A 16,069-nucleotide genomic window follows, 5' to 3' on the forward strand; every position below is an offset into this window, starting at 1 on the left:
TTGCATATTCATATCGAAATAAAATATGATGTGATGAGTAAAAAAAAATTAGATCTATTTAAAAATCTTTTGAGAACGACAACATCATATGTTTTCATTTGTCTTACAAATTCATTACTACTTAGCGTTACTACTGTTTGTATTCTATTTAGAAGTAAAAAATTACAAATATTTCCTACATACTTCAGAAATTTGACTATAAAGTATTTTGGGTTACACTGTTGATTAACAGTGTAAGCAGTGTGTATTTAATGTGGAAAAACATTAAAAGTTTAATTCATCAAACTGTTGCTAAGTAGCTGACCATATCAAGGTTATTTTAGATCACTTGTGATGAAATATGCAATATTAGGTAACATTACTTTCTATACATCATATTTCTTTAGTACAAATGAAGAAAAACTTATTGTCTAACGGATTGTCGTAATCCTGAAACATATATTTTTGAGAGAAAATATTAATAACATTTTGAAATAAAACACACCAAAATTAAATTCGAAAAGCATGATAATTAACATTACAAAACATTTAAATAAAGCGTATAATTATTTTTCAGTAAAACCTATTGTGGTAGAAATATTATCACCACAACGCCCCCTCTCGGTGGGGAAAAAAACACAGATTCTTTGTCGTTCTATTGGATCACGACCAGCAGCAAATATTCACTGGTGGAAAGATCGAAAAAAATTGACATCGTTTGCAACCATTGCCAGAGAAGGAAATTACACCATCAGTAAGTTGTCATTCACACCTGAAGTAGGAGATAATGGCCGCTATTTGTCGTGTCGAACTGATAACCCTTTAATCCCTAACAGTGGATTAGAAGATGGTTGGATTCTGAACGTTCACTGTAAGTTTCTTTACAAACTAGACACGTTTTTTTTATATTATTCATTTATTTGTAAATAATCAACGGATATCAGTTCTCACTTATTTAGAAACATCTAAATCTCTATTTTTAACTTCCTACAAATAAAAGGTGCATACTACATACCAATATTATTGGAGAAACCGTGACGAAATCGGTAATATAAGCTGTATAATCCTGTACTTTGGATTTGCAAATCGTCGTTTAATATACCGTAAGACTATACAGTATTCCTGTCTTTATACACAACTTTATCGTAAGTAAATGGAGAAAGTACGCTATTTATAGGCATTAATATATGTGTGTTAGAATGTGTCTGTAGGGGTTGATCGTGAGACGTTATACATCTATGTTTATCAGTCCCTTTACCCAAGTTTAGATCAAAATTTGATTTTATATTTAAGTTTCTAATTCTCTCTAAATACCAACCATCTCTAGTTATTTTTTGAGGTAACGCGATGGCGTGAAAGGGAAACCAGTAGAGACAAATATCATGTTTGTTAATTGAAACTAACCATCCCAGAACAGAAAAGTTTGAAAACGAAAACCACGATGAAACGTGAGAGATGCACAATTGACCATCACAATGTTGAGTAAGACTCAAGACATTATCAGAATGTTCACTCGTCCGAAAGAAAATAGCATTCATGTCCATAGATTCCACAGAATTACACGAGGGGAGGAGTTGGTATAATTTTATAATTATTAGAATGGCTGAATATCTGGAAAGAGAAAATTAGCGGTTCTATAGAATTTTATAAGCGAGACGTATCTCTGAATTTACTTATTTATGTCTAAGCTTAGTACTTCCCTAACAGTGGGGGCCCGGCATGGCCAAGCGTGTTAAGGCGTGCGACCATAATCTGAGGGTCGCGGGTTCGCATCCCCGTCGCGCCAAGCATGCTCACCCTTTCAGCCATGGGGACGTTATAATGTTACGGTCAATCCAAGTATTCGTTGGTAAAAGAGTAGCTCAAGAGTTGGCGGTGGGTGGTGATGACTAGCTGCCTTTCCTTTAGTCTTACACTGCTAAATTAGGGACGGCTAGCACAGATAGCCCTCGAGTAGCTTGGTGCGAAATTCAAAACAAACAAACCCTAACAGTGTTTGCCGGATTACGGGTTCTAAGTTCCGTGGATTGCATACAACTACCACAAAAAAAGGGGAGGGCATTGCTCACTCTTTACCCGTTGAGGCATTATTTTAATGGAGCGATCAATCCCACTTTTTATCGTTAAAAAATGTTCAACGATTTAGCCTGGAGCGACTTGACTAATTGCCTTCAAGAACTGGTGTTTATCACTTATAAACTAGGGACGACTAATGCAGATAGCCTTCAAGTAACTTTGCGCAAAATGTAACAAACAACAACTTACGCAGAGAAGTATACCATTTATATATATAGACACAACTATACACGCAAAATGCTGCTAGTTGGTTGGAACTATTTTAATAGTTTGTTAAACCGTTGGCAAAGTGTCTTATAATCATAGTTTTCCGATAGGTCAGCGATGTATTTATCGAAGTACAACGCTAAAATCCATTGCGGTAGACAGAATGCTATAAAAATAAACCAAACATTACCATTGTATGTATTAACACATGAAAATCGTTATTCCTTCACCAAAACTAAATGTTCAGACGAAGGTCGAAGTTTCTTAGGACCAATTATATATTTTGGAAAAAAATATGCTTTTATTTTCAGATCAATATAAAAATTAGTATCACATACACATGTGTTTGTAGGCTTAGCCTTAGGTCTACCCCAAGAATACTTTATTACCTCTAAATATACATTCGACGTATACATAGACATAAGAACATACACATGGTCATCATTAGAGTTATATTAAATAGAAATAACGAAATTTTATCAGTCAAGATATGTTTAAGTTCACAGACACCATAAATATTGTAATCTACTGCGGTGGTAGATAGTTAGCTAGTTTCTTTAACATTTGGGGGTGGGAGAGTGGGATACTGGGTAATTCATGAGAAACGCACGTGTTTGATAAACAGCTTTTTTTCAGAATTATTACAATATGTACCTATTCGGTCCTTGATATTCAATACGTTGTTAAAACAACATAACTCTATTGAAATGAGAGTAGACGTGAAGCATTGTAACTGCAATGATGTCTTGTTTCACCCGAGTCTACTTTCATTTTCTCTCCAATTTTCTGTATTCGATTTCATAATTAAATTACAATTACCATAAAATATCTAACATTCTAAATCAATACACAATATGGTGCTTGCAAGTCTTCTCGGTTAACATAGTTTTATTTGTGTTTTGTATATAATTGCTTTAGCTAATATCTGTAATATGTATTCGAATTGGAATCTGTGCTAAATTACGGGAATGTATTAATTTGAATATTTGGAAATTTCGCTATATATGCATTTTATATTGTGAAATTTTCTACTAAGCACTCAGTAGGTTTTTTATTCAATACACTTCATATTTCATCATTTCAAACCAAACGAAAATTATTTGTCACTTTGTTTTTAAGCACAAAGTTAGACGTGGGCTCTGTTTTGTCCCACCACGAGAACTGAAGCCAGGATTTTAGCGTGTGACTTCTCAGTCTTATCGATGAACAACTGAGAAGCAGCCATAAATAAAACCTAGCATGAGATAACAGTTTAGTAAGCATTTCGTTATTTGATTGCAGCCTTACCAAATGTTAATAGAACGAATGTTTACTTTAGAAATTCTTCCAGGGCCACACTTCTCTAAATATCTAATTAATCTTCCTGGTGGGTAAGTGAATAGTTTTCATAGTTATAAACGTTAAAATTTAGAATTTGATTCATTATGGCCTGCAGGATATATAGTACTCTATCTGATTCATAAATATTCATATTAGGCTTTAGTTTTATTCCACATAAAAGTACCGAAACAGCAACCAAAGTATTTGGACTAACAACTTCACGTATGTCTGTTTTAATTTTCGTTATCAGTAGCAGTTATTATAATACAAGGAACAAAAGGTCGTGTTTAGTTAATAAACTGTCATGCACATATGAAAGATTTACTGGCTTACATTTTAAGAATATTCTGGATGGCCACATCCAAAAAAGGAAGAAAGCAAATTGAAAAAGAAAACTATTGTTCTCGTAAAACTCTAAATAATAAATGATTAGATGGAGAAAATAAATAATGAAAGTGCTAAATAACTGAACTCATAACTTAACCGAAATGTTTAAACTGTTGTTTAAAATAAATAATATTTTCTTGTTGTTTCATGTACAAACAGTAGTAATGCTAAAGTTGTTACTGATGTAAGTTTATTTTATTACTCTGTGTATAAAACAGCCCTCTTTCTACCAATCACAGAATCCCGACTAGTTTTATTAATTTATAATTAATGACAGTAAAAAATGATTTTTGCTGACGTAAATATTCGTTGTTTTATTCGGAGATGTTCCAGAGGTTACTTTAAAACTGGGTTCAAACATACAACTGGATACGATCATGGAGGGGAACGACGTGTATTTCGAGTGTCACATCCACGCAAACCCGTGGGTTGATGACATTGTGTGGCTGCACGAAGGAATTCCCATCACGAACAAACAGGAAGAAGGAATAATTATTACAAACCAGAGTTTAGTTTTACAGCATATCAAGATATCATCACGTGGAAAATATCAGTGCTTAGCGTATAACACTGAAGGCTCAGGAAGGAGTAACGAAGTCAAAATCAATCTAAAATGTAAGTTTACTGGATTGTATGTTTTAACTTACAGGACTTCATCGTTGATTCATTAATTTTCAAATGTTGAACATAATGTTACTCGACAATTGCTTTTCCCGTTTACTGAAATTTTAAACATTATGACTTCCCACACATGATGAAGCCAATCGATTTGGGTAGGTAATTATTTCTATTTTTGTTTAATATCCTACTGACCTATGAAAATAAATTCTATAACAAAAGTAGAAACGTGTTTCTACTATATTTTAAGGAACACAACGAGTATTATTAATAGTCTACTGAAACATGAAAGTAACTAATTTTACTGGTTCAATCCTTCAAGAGTGATTTAAAATGTGCTTTTATTTAAAAATAAGACATCCAGGTTTTTTAAAAAAATTGCAAACTAAACCTGAAACATATTCCATTATTTATTATATCTAGTTTTAATTCGTATATAAATTATAATTTATTATTATTTATCTATTTTTACTTCATATACCGTTATTCTTAGGTATAAAGTTATAACATATCCTAAAGATTACTGTTCCAATTCCGGTTAATTTTTTTGTTTTTCTTATAATAATGGATTTAAAGCCATATCTTAAAATAGCTAACAATAATTAACTATTATTGAATGTTATAAAGGCTAAGATACTTACAAGCCTTTCATTGAAATATATAAACGTCTTTATAGTTGTATTCACCAACACACTAGTCAATTTATTTAAATTATAAAAATTTCAAACACAATTGTCGAAATAGCTTTTTCTATAAAACAACAAGCCATTTAGTACCTGCAAACATCTTTGTTATCTTAAATTTATATTTCTTAGATAATTTAACTTCCATTTTTGTAAGCAAACGAACAAACAAAATCTAGGACAAACGTATCAATACATAAAACGATAACACTGTGAAAGGTTGAAGCCCAAAGCTAATCAAGCTTCTATGTCATTTTGATACAGTACGAGGGTTGTTCAAAAAATATGCGGACTGTTTGAATTGCGCGGCTCCAGTTGGTTCCAGGGGAATCCGCTTGGTGTCGCTAGGTTCGCACAGATCAGCTGATTACGACACCATTTCCCGATTGCAGATATCTTCATTTGTGTATTAGCTACGCGGTTTTAAGTGAAGTGCGATTTTTTCGTTTGGCGGATTTCAGAATGAATGACCTGAAGGAGCAACGACTTGCTGTGAAATTTTGTGTTAAACTTGGAAAATCTGCGACTGAAACTTTTGCTATGCTTAACACGGCTTACGGTGATGTTGCTATGAAGCGTACGGCATGTCTCAAGTAGCATGAACGTTTTAAGGATGGTCGACAGTCCATTGAAGATGATGAGCGTCCTGAACGCCCTTCCACGTCAACTGACGACCCACACGTCGACAAAATCAACACCCTGGTGCGGGCAACTCGACGTCTGACTATCAGGGAACTTGTTGAAGAGTGTGGGATATCAGTTGGATCTTGTAACGAGATTTTGACCGAAAAATTGAAGATGCACCGCGTTGCTGCGAAATTCAGCCCTCAGAACTCGTGAGTTTTTGGCCAAACACTCGATCACTGTTCTTCCCCACCCCCCTACTCACCTGACCTTGCTCTTGCGATTGTTTCTTGTTCCCCAAACTCAAAAGACCCTTGAAAGGAAGAAGATTTGAGACGATTCCCGAGATTAAGGCAAATGCGACGAAGGAGCTGGAGGGCATTACAAAAGAAGCGTACCAGGACTGTTTCAATAAGTGAAAACACCGTTGGGATACGTGTGTGCGTTGGGGAGGAGAGTACTTTGAAGGGGTCCCAGACCTGTAACTTCTAAATAAAGTACATTTTGTTTTATGACGTCAGTCTGCGTATTTTTTGAACAGACCTCGTATACTAAAGACAAAATTAACCCAAGTTTGTTTTCTTAATGATTGTCAAAAATAAATGCTTATTTTTTTGTAAACTGCTGAAAGGCTTCTTAATATAAAATAGCAAAGATTAGCGCGACCTTGCTCCTAAAAACATCATCTTTTTCGTTTGATTTTTTGATATTCAAGAAAACAAGGGAGAAAGGAGCGAAGTAAGACCATAATTTAATTTTTAAATTAAAAAGGAAAATTTGAATTACTTTGAAAAGCACTTTGTGGGAAAATTATTTTATCAGTACACAGTATATAAAAAAAACAACTTTTCCTCGTTAATCATTGATAAAGGCAGTGTCTGTCAACTGTCGTATTTTATCGTATATTTATTATCAAGCGCTATCGAATTTTTCTTTCGGGAAAGAAAAGAAAAACCAGATGTAAAAAGAAAATTACCAATTACTATCAACTTAAATAATAAATGATTTTCACTTTTGACTAAACATGAATATTTAGTTCCAATTATAATTTTTTTTTTATTTAACGTCATCATTGAAATGACCTTCAACACGTTTCAAAGCTTTACGTAAACAAATCAATCATAACTGGTTATCATATTCTCCATTCTTATATTGGGTCTGGCAAATGTTAGGATTTCGAGTTCAAATCCCTGTCCCACCAAATATGATCGTTCCTTCTGTCATGGGAGCGTTATAATAGGGCGATCAATTCCATTATTCTCTTATGAAAGAGTTAATAAGTGGTGATAACGAGCTGATTTTTTCTTGTTTTTTTCATTTATAAAACAGACTTATAGATAGCCCTCGTGTGATTTTGTTCGAAATTCAGAAAACAAAAACCATAATTAGATCAAAGCCAAAGAAAATTCATTACAAAAATTAAGTTCTGTTTAAATTTTCACATTCAAAGTCGTTTCTATAAATCTAGAAAAAATATTTTAAGATATACATTCCCACACTGTTTGAACCACTTCTATTCCTGTCAATTAATTTAATAACATCTATTCTCATAAGCTCATTTCAATAATTTCTATTCTTACCAGTTAACGATAACAGGAGGAATAAAATGGAGCAAATTTTGAAAATAAAGAAGTAAAAAAGTATTTGGTGAAAAAAATCATTTGTCTTGTGAAGTAGTTTTAATAAATGCAAACTATTCTCAATCAGTGCCATATGAATTAATTTTTACTTATTCTTGAAACAGCAAGAACATTAAAAGTGAATAAAAATTAGTTCAAGATCGTAAATATAATTATTAATTTCTTAAATAGGAGGGCGCGATGATAAAAATGAAATTTCCAGCTCATATTTCTTAGTTGTACTTTATATATATTTTGTAATAACCCCTTATAAATGAAGCCTCGTAAACTAAACAGTTACTTATAACTTTGCTTTATATGAAAAAAAAAATTATAACATCTAACAAATAAAGAATAGTCTGAAAGCTTTAATTTGCTATATTTTCTTTATTAATTGAATACAGCTTATCACGTTTCGTAATAAAATCATTCAAACAGTTGTTTACCAACAGCAATGGTGTTATTTGTTCAACTGAAGTTAATAGTTATATAAAAAAAACTCGCATCTTAACCATAATTAATCTTTGTGACTTGTAATTTGTCAAACCTTAAACAATCAGAAATTAACTAAAAACGTAGTTTATCTGTCAAATGTTTGATTTTGACAAATACCAATAATTTCTTTTTTTGAAGCGTAGTATTGTATAAATACCTTTTAGTTGTCCAATTAACTATTAGTAAGCAAATTATAAGGTAGGTGGGTACATTTTTTTTTTAAACCAGGCCTCACAAGGCCATCAATAAATGGTAGATTTAAACAAAGCGATAGGTTATAAATGTGCATATGCAAGAAATAATCGTTATAGGCGTTTCTGTATTATTCAAGAGATAGTTTTAGCTGAGGTACTTTACTTTTAGGATAAATGTTGTGTGAAATGCGAAAATAATTTAAATATAATTAACAGGTCATCTGTTTCTTTATTCAGTTATTCCAGTGTGTAGCAATACCCTAGAAAAAAACTATCGACTTGCAAGAAATGAAAGCGCCACAATTCTTTGTCAGGTTGATGCGAATCCATCGGACGTTGAATTTTACTGGAATCTAAATAATTCGCTAGAAATGGTTGAAATCCATTCGTTTTCTATCAACGGCTCCACAAGTGAACTGGTATACAGACCGAGAAGTGACATTGATTACGGAACGTTGCACTGTTGGGCAAAGAACATCGTTGGTGAACAAAAGAAACCTTGCATTTATAATGTCATATCTGTAGGTGTGTACATATTTCATTTCGATTTTCAAGAACATTGGGTTTTTAATTTACACTAAGCAGTAATTATTATTTTTGCTAACTGCGATTTAACTTATTCAAATCTTCCGTTTGGACAGCAGTAAGTCTACGGGCTTGCAATGCTAAACTTCGAGGTATGATTCCACCGTGATTGACACAGTAGATAGTCCTACAGACAAACAATACATATTTAAAAGTTTTTGATTTCTTGAAGGTAGAATATTTTGAAGAAATTTTACCAGTTGTCACTACGTACACCCCAGAATTAAAAGTCAAAATCAAAGACTATAAAAATTTAAATATATTATTGTATATCTATAGAGCTTCCAAACAACTGAAGATAATAAGAAATCCATCATTTTTAACCATGTTTCTTCGTATTTTTTCTTTCATTTTCTAGATTTTGTTCTTGGTAAGATAACTGTCACAACCTCAGTTGTTCGTTTATGTGTAGTTCATTTTCTCTGTGTAATATAATGCTACGTCATCTAAGTTTCATTAGTTTTCGATAAGGACCTACTTTATAATGTTGTAACTTTCATTCCTATTATTAATTATCGAACTTTCTCAAGGCTTATCTCGTCTACATGTCAGATTTTACAGAATACTTGACGTTAATTATTTTATCCTTATTATTTCCTCCATGTGTGTTATAAGTGATAAAACTAAGTTAAAATTGGAGTAGTTTTATTACATAAAAGTCGCAGTATGTTTAACATTTTGCTATATTTTTTATTACCTAACCAATATTCTTGTTATATAATATTTGATTCCACTATAAATTTGGTATATTATTTTGTATTTTCAAAAATGTTTAATTTTGGCTGTACTATTACTTATGTCCTACTAAACTCCGTATGTAAAAGAACTAACTGCTGTCGAAGTAGTTTACCTCATATGATATGCTCCACTAAAGTTACACTGTTAAATTTGTTTAAATGAACTTTCATTGCAAAACCTCATATATTTCTCTTATGAGTGAGTATATTGTTCAACAAACATTAATTAAATTGGTAACATTTCTTGAAACCAGTATCTAGTATTTGCGTGTTTCGTAATTGAGGTATAATCTATTATTTAGTTTTTAACAATTTCATTAACAGTATTGGCTAGAATATTTAATGTATCTATTGTTTTTTGTTTTTACATTTTCGTTTTTTTTCTTTCATTATACTTTTAGTATAGATAGTGTTTTGTACTGTTAACTTATTATATAAATTTAGGACTAAATCTCCCAAACTGACCGACCTTCCTAGTTATTATTGTACCCACTTGATGAAACAATGCATTTTAAGTTTCATAAGTAAGAACATAACAATATATTCAATTACTAGGTTCATTACCAAGTTGATTTTTAGTTTGTTCTAAGTAAATAGCTTGCTATAATCAGAAGTAAATGTTACACCTATTGTTTTAAATTGATTTTTTTTGTTATTTAAAGTATATCATGTTTTAGATAAACGAATTTCGAAGAATCGGACTTGCAAATTATGATTAATTTTCCAATATACAAGGATTAGTTTTGAAAAAAAATAATTTAAGGAGCTTGGAGGAAATTTTTTTTTCATTAAACCCTAAGCTTGTTTGTTGTTAGGCAAAAGGCTGCACAATGATCTATTTGTGCTGCGCCCACAACGTGTAACAAAACTTGTTTTTGTAGCGTTATAATCCTTCAGATTTATTGTTGGGACCAAGAAATGAAATATCTTATTTAAAACAATGAAATCCAAACAGTATTCCAAAGAATGGATTTACTGAATCATCTAATATGTAAACTGAAACAATTTACAGGACGACCTAGTTCCTTGAAGAACTGTATCCTGTTCAATATCACAGCAACAGGATTTTCTGTGCGCTGTAAAGAAGGCTACGATGGAGGACTGAACCAGTCGTTTCATTTGGAAGTCTACAGCTCATTAAAAGAAAAGGTTTTCTCAAACATGACTAAAACCAGATCACCAACATTTCTTGCAACGAACCTACCTCCTTCTACGTCATTTATCATAGTGATCTACGCTTCGAATGCAAAAGGAAGAAGCGCCACTATTATACTTACAGCGTCTACAACTCCTGTTACTCAAGAGCTTAGAGGTAAGTCTTTTTTTATTTACTTGTTCCGTTATATAGATTTCTCAAATGATATTTACGAATGCGAAACATATATAAGCAATGTCAATGAAATGAAAACCGGAGCTAATAAACTATTCAATGACCATTGTAACAATGTATTCGATGTAAGCTTCCACGTCAAATAGAGATTGTTATATATATAAGTGGACGAGGGCTAGTCGAACAAGCCTTTATATACCCACGAGATTCACTTATAGCTGTTCTTAATTGTGAACTACTGAAGAGATGGTGGGGAGTGGTCATGCAGCTTCACTGTCGTTGAACTGAATAACGAAATTGAGTTCCATGGCTAAAAAGCAGGATATGTTTCGGCAGCATTACATATTGAAACTTAAACCTCTTATAATGCATCCCATAAAGCTAAAAACTTAGCCAAACTCGGATTCACATACGATTTTCATGAAATTACAAAATATACAAGGGGTAGTGGACAACAAAGTGCCCACCCTCGAAATGTTTTTAGAACACACTCGACAAGATTTGTTCAAATATGATCTTAAATCATAATTTTAACACAGGCTTTCGTAAATACTTAAACTTTTCATAGTTTTAGTTACATTTTCTCATAAAAAGTGTCGTGCATTTGCTTTAGTTTCTTAGATCTCGTTATTCCAATTAGTCTATAAATGATCAAACAAATTTCTCCGAAATTGTGGAGTCGTTAAAAGATATCTTAAAAATAAGATAACTGATGTTATAAAATGGCCAGGTGAATCACCTGATATCAATACAACTGAAAGATTATGGGCCGAGTGAAACTTATTGACAAAAGATCACAAGTCAAACATGGAAAATGAACTTTTTGAATTACTCAAAGAAGAATGCCAGTCGATCATTCAGGAATATTTGCACAAACTGAACTCCAAGAGAATGCCAACTAAATATTAACTTGTGAAACTGGTTTATATTAATTTGAGTTTCAAATTTAAGTTCAATTATTACAGAGAAACTTTATTGATCATTTTGTAGGCTAATTGAAATAAGAAAATGTATTAAACTACAGCAAATACTTTTCATTAAAAATAACTAAAATCATGAAAAGCTCAGATGTTTATAAAAGCCAGCGATAAAATTAAGATTTGAGATCATATTTCAACAAATCTCATCTAGTGAGTTCTTAAAACATAGAGTTTTAGATGTTTTTTGTAATCTAAAAAAAATACAACAAATTAACAACATTTTCTAGGGAGGAACACTTATACTTATTGAACTTTGATATAGACAAAGACTAGTATTTATACAAAACAAATATTGACGTCGATAATTATATATTTTTACGTTGAAAATACTGAAAACTTTTGCTATATGATTGGGTGTCATATAAAATTTCTTTTTACCACAACGCTCTCATCTCTTATAGACCCCTATCAGGTAATAGCAGACATTTAATTATAGTACAATTAAAACCTGGTACTGTATTTAAAGTTCACTGAAAACTCAAGATGCGGTAAGCTTTACGACTGTCGTTGTAGGCTTGTAATAAATGTCATTAGATATCGTGTCAAGAACGTAGTTGTATTTTTATGATGATAACCTAATTAGTTAAAGTATACTTCCTCTCTTCAAAAGTATTATAACTTTATTAATAACATTTAATCGATAAATGAAAAAACAGTGTGTAAAGAATTGCTACACATAAAGTGCAATTTTTAAATTGTTTGTTTGTTTGAATTTCGCACAAAGCTGCTACAGAAACAACTGTGTTTACTGTTCCTCATTTAAAAGTAACAGGCCAGGAGGAAGGTAGCTAGTCAACAATACTTACCACCAACTCTTTGGTTACTCTTTCACCAACAAAATTTGGGATTGACCTTTACATAAGAATTTCCTCAAGGATGAAAAGAGTGAATATTTTCGGTGACAGGAATTGAACTCGCGATCCGCAGATTGCGAGTCAAACGTCCTAAACACCAAGTTAAAACACATATTCCTTGAAATAGAAACTGATAATTAAAACTGACGTTTGCTACAAAGACAAATGCGTCGTTCAGTCGAACAGAGTTTCTCTGGTATCACGTGATATATCTAAGTCGTCGATAAAGAGATAGACTAGCCAGCAGCAATAAAAACGGAATGAAAGGAATCTCTCACTAGTGTGAAGCTAAACTTCGAGGAAAATTTGTACACAGGGAAAAGAACTATAGATTACTGAGGAAAAATAGAGATACTTGCTAGTTAATGTTCCAATAATTTAATATAAATTGAGTTCAGCTATTTAGACGTTACCTTCTCGTCCAAAGTAGTCTTATGTTTCCAAATATAATCGATAACGCTGTATTAATCTGCAATTTGCTTCTTCTAACGGTGAACAAAGTAACTGGTATTAGATAGTTTTCTTTATGGTTCAGTAGGTAGTACGAGAAATGTTTTTAAGTTTTCATTTCAAATCGGTTTTGAACGCTTTTACATTGTTCAGTTTGAAAGGATAAGACATAAAATACTAAGATGTCTAATAACAATCAATATATGGATGTATCACTTCGATAGAAACGATTCTACTACATTTCCAGATAAATAAGTGATTCGACGAAACGGAAGGATAAGCTTAACAAGTAACTTTTTGTCTTTAACTCTTCGTACACTGAAAACTAGTTAATGAAACTAACTGTATCTTCTAATATATTAACTAATAATGCAAAATATTTCCTGCATTTACGAAAAATACGATACTCTTTTAAGCTTAGATCATTTAAAACGTCGTGAAGAAAAACGAGACAGAGACGTGAGTCAACTATTCACTAGCTGCTGCCTCATAATTCTCATTTGATCACCATTACTTAAGCGATAGGCATATATATTACCTTAAATAAATTGAAAAAAATTAGTCAAATATGTGGAAGAAAGTCCTACACAATTACATCTTAAAGTTCTTTTTCATATGGTAAAACATACCTGTTAAGCATCTTCTTAGAAAATAAAATAACAATTTATTCTCTCTTAAGTGAGAAGCCTCTTCTGTCTTTAGATAAGATTCAGAAATAGTAGAAACTAATTACTTCTATTGCAAGTATTACCCTGATGTCCTTAATTTGGATTTTAATGTCTGTTAAATGTAGTCAATCTACATATAACTTTTTTTTTCATTTTAAGCTTCTTTTCATGATTAGGCTTAAAATATATATCTAAATTAGTTGAAAGAAAAAATACATCATAAAATTGTTTAAACAAATATTTTGATAACGGACGCTGTTGTGAAAAAATCAACAAAACACCATCAACTTATAACAACGTAAAGTTCATTGTTAGATTTCCTGTCAACAGGAAAAGAAATAAATTGTTTAAAAACTGCTACTTTCAATATGAATTAATAAATAAACCCCCAGCAAGTCGTCAGGTTCAGATACGGAAGCCATTTTGTGTTTCTAACTACTGTGGCAGTAACCTAAATATGCCGAAATCAAATTGTTTAAATGACTAAATCCGCCAAAGTTTCGAAGATTATTAAGTTTCAGAGGTCAGATGTCACAGCAGAAGTTGTTTCTTCTGTTAATGTTAGCCGGTTATGATGAGATACTTTGTTGTTGTTTTTTTGTTTGTTTGAACAAAGTCACATAAAGGCTATACGTGTTAGCCTTATCTATTTTTGAACTGATAAACTGGAATAACACTCCTCGTCAAATCGTGGTCTACTTCTCTATCCAAACAATGGAACTTTTACTGTCATTCCTTTAAAGTAGTAGTGTGTTATGCGATAACGATCCGTTACGATAATTCTTAGGTCCCTTCTCGCGCTTAGATATTATATTTAGTAACTTTTAATGTTTTTTATCACTTATTTTAAACCAAAGTTTTTCATTAGTCTTTATTTTTCACAACGTACACTGGTGAATAACAGAGATTGAAAAACTATAACAAATAGGACCAGTCAACAGAAAAAAAGAGTATATTTATTGGCAATGTTTCATTGTATAAGCTTTAATAAGGCTTAGCTGTATCATTGTAACATTTCTATAACTGAAAGAAAAGGCACGGAGAATCAAAGAACACATTTGAAAAAACAAAAGTAACAACGTTATAACATATAACTAACAATGTGAATTGTCTACTTTTTTAATTACTGGGTAAAACAAACTATATGTTGCATAACTTATTTACTTTTTATCTTTGCGACAAGGAGTAATATGCCATAAGTTATACAGAAGGTTGATTACGTTATATGAAAACAAATTTGCATATGAATGTCAGAAAGTCACAACCACACGCAATATAATGTGTGATGGTACCTCATGCATCAGGACTATATTTTGACATTCCATAGTGTTTTTTTACGTAGCATAATACCACTGAAAATTGATTTCTCTTGGAAGGCTATGTAACAGCCATTTCTGGCATTAACCATTCCTATACTCAGATCATAAGGATGCTTTCAGATCAGGTATTTAGAATTTTATAGACAAATGTATATATATGTATATCCCTTGTACAAAATAATGTGGATCGAGTTAGGGACCATAGACCATCCAATACAAGACTTTCGACAAGTCATATTCCATGCGTGGTAAGTAAAATACGGCGTTTCGTAACAGGTATAAATAAACAAATACAATGGTCAGTGACTAAAATCCTTCATATGCCCGAAACAACAGTATTCAATACAAACACGAAAAAATTTCCGTCGAAAAGCGACACAAGTGAAGTGTACACAGTGTCTTCAAACGACATAACTGTTTAACCATCGTATACCTCAAGCAACTTTAGAATAAAACAATTATTCATTATTTATCATATATAAACATAAATATAAAATCAGAAGATGTAGCACCTGCGGATTTATATGCAATCTGATTGTTAAAAGTAGCGCTCGGAAACCATCATCGTCAGACACCAGATGGTTATGGGAAGTAAAGTTCTTTTGACATGACAGTCTTAGAGTGTAGCAATTTGTATTGAAAACTATACCTAAGAATATTGTGAGAAAGCGCATGACTTAACGTAGCGAAAAGGATTTGTGCGATATGGGGAAGCTAGAAGGTCGTTTGATATAATATATTAAAACTCTTCGAATATAATTATATTGTTATTACCTTCTCTTCTATTATTTAACCCTGTTTTCTGTTCTAATTGCATATTTTAGTTAACCTTGGTTGTTATGTATAATATAGCTATCCATTGTAAAACTGCTACAGTGAAACGTTGGTAATAAAACTAATTTTTCTGGTGATTTGTCGTAATTTTTACACCGGACTGAAATATC

At 31.9% G+C, this 16,069-nt stretch overlaps 1 protein-coding gene across 4 annotated transcripts in view; it reads left to right on the forward strand.

Moving 5' to 3' along the window:
• Window positions 1-16,069, forward strand: part of LOC143225276 (nephrin-like) — a 90,141-nt gene that overhangs the window by 60,254 nt on the left and 13,818 nt on the right. For all 4 annotated transcript variants that reach the window (XM_076454375.1, XM_076454376.1, XM_076454373.1 and 1 more), the window contains 4 exons: window positions 557-850; window positions 4,294-4,584; window positions 8,440-8,727; window positions 10,537-10,836. In XM_076454375.1, the coding sequence (XP_076310490.1) occupies window positions 557-850; window positions 4,294-4,584; window positions 8,440-8,727; window positions 10,537-10,836 (1,173 nt within the window). The remainder of the gene's footprint in view (window positions 1-556; window positions 851-4,293; window positions 4,585-8,439; window positions 8,728-10,536; window positions 10,837-16,069) is intronic.

The sequence above is a fragment of the Tachypleus tridentatus genome, chromosome 9 (genome assembly GCF_004210375.1).
Source record: "Tachypleus tridentatus isolate NWPU-2018 chromosome 9, ASM421037v1, whole genome shotgun sequence".
Classification (NCBI taxonomy): domain Eukaryota; kingdom Metazoa; phylum Arthropoda; class Merostomata; order Xiphosura; family Limulidae; genus Tachypleus; species Tachypleus tridentatus.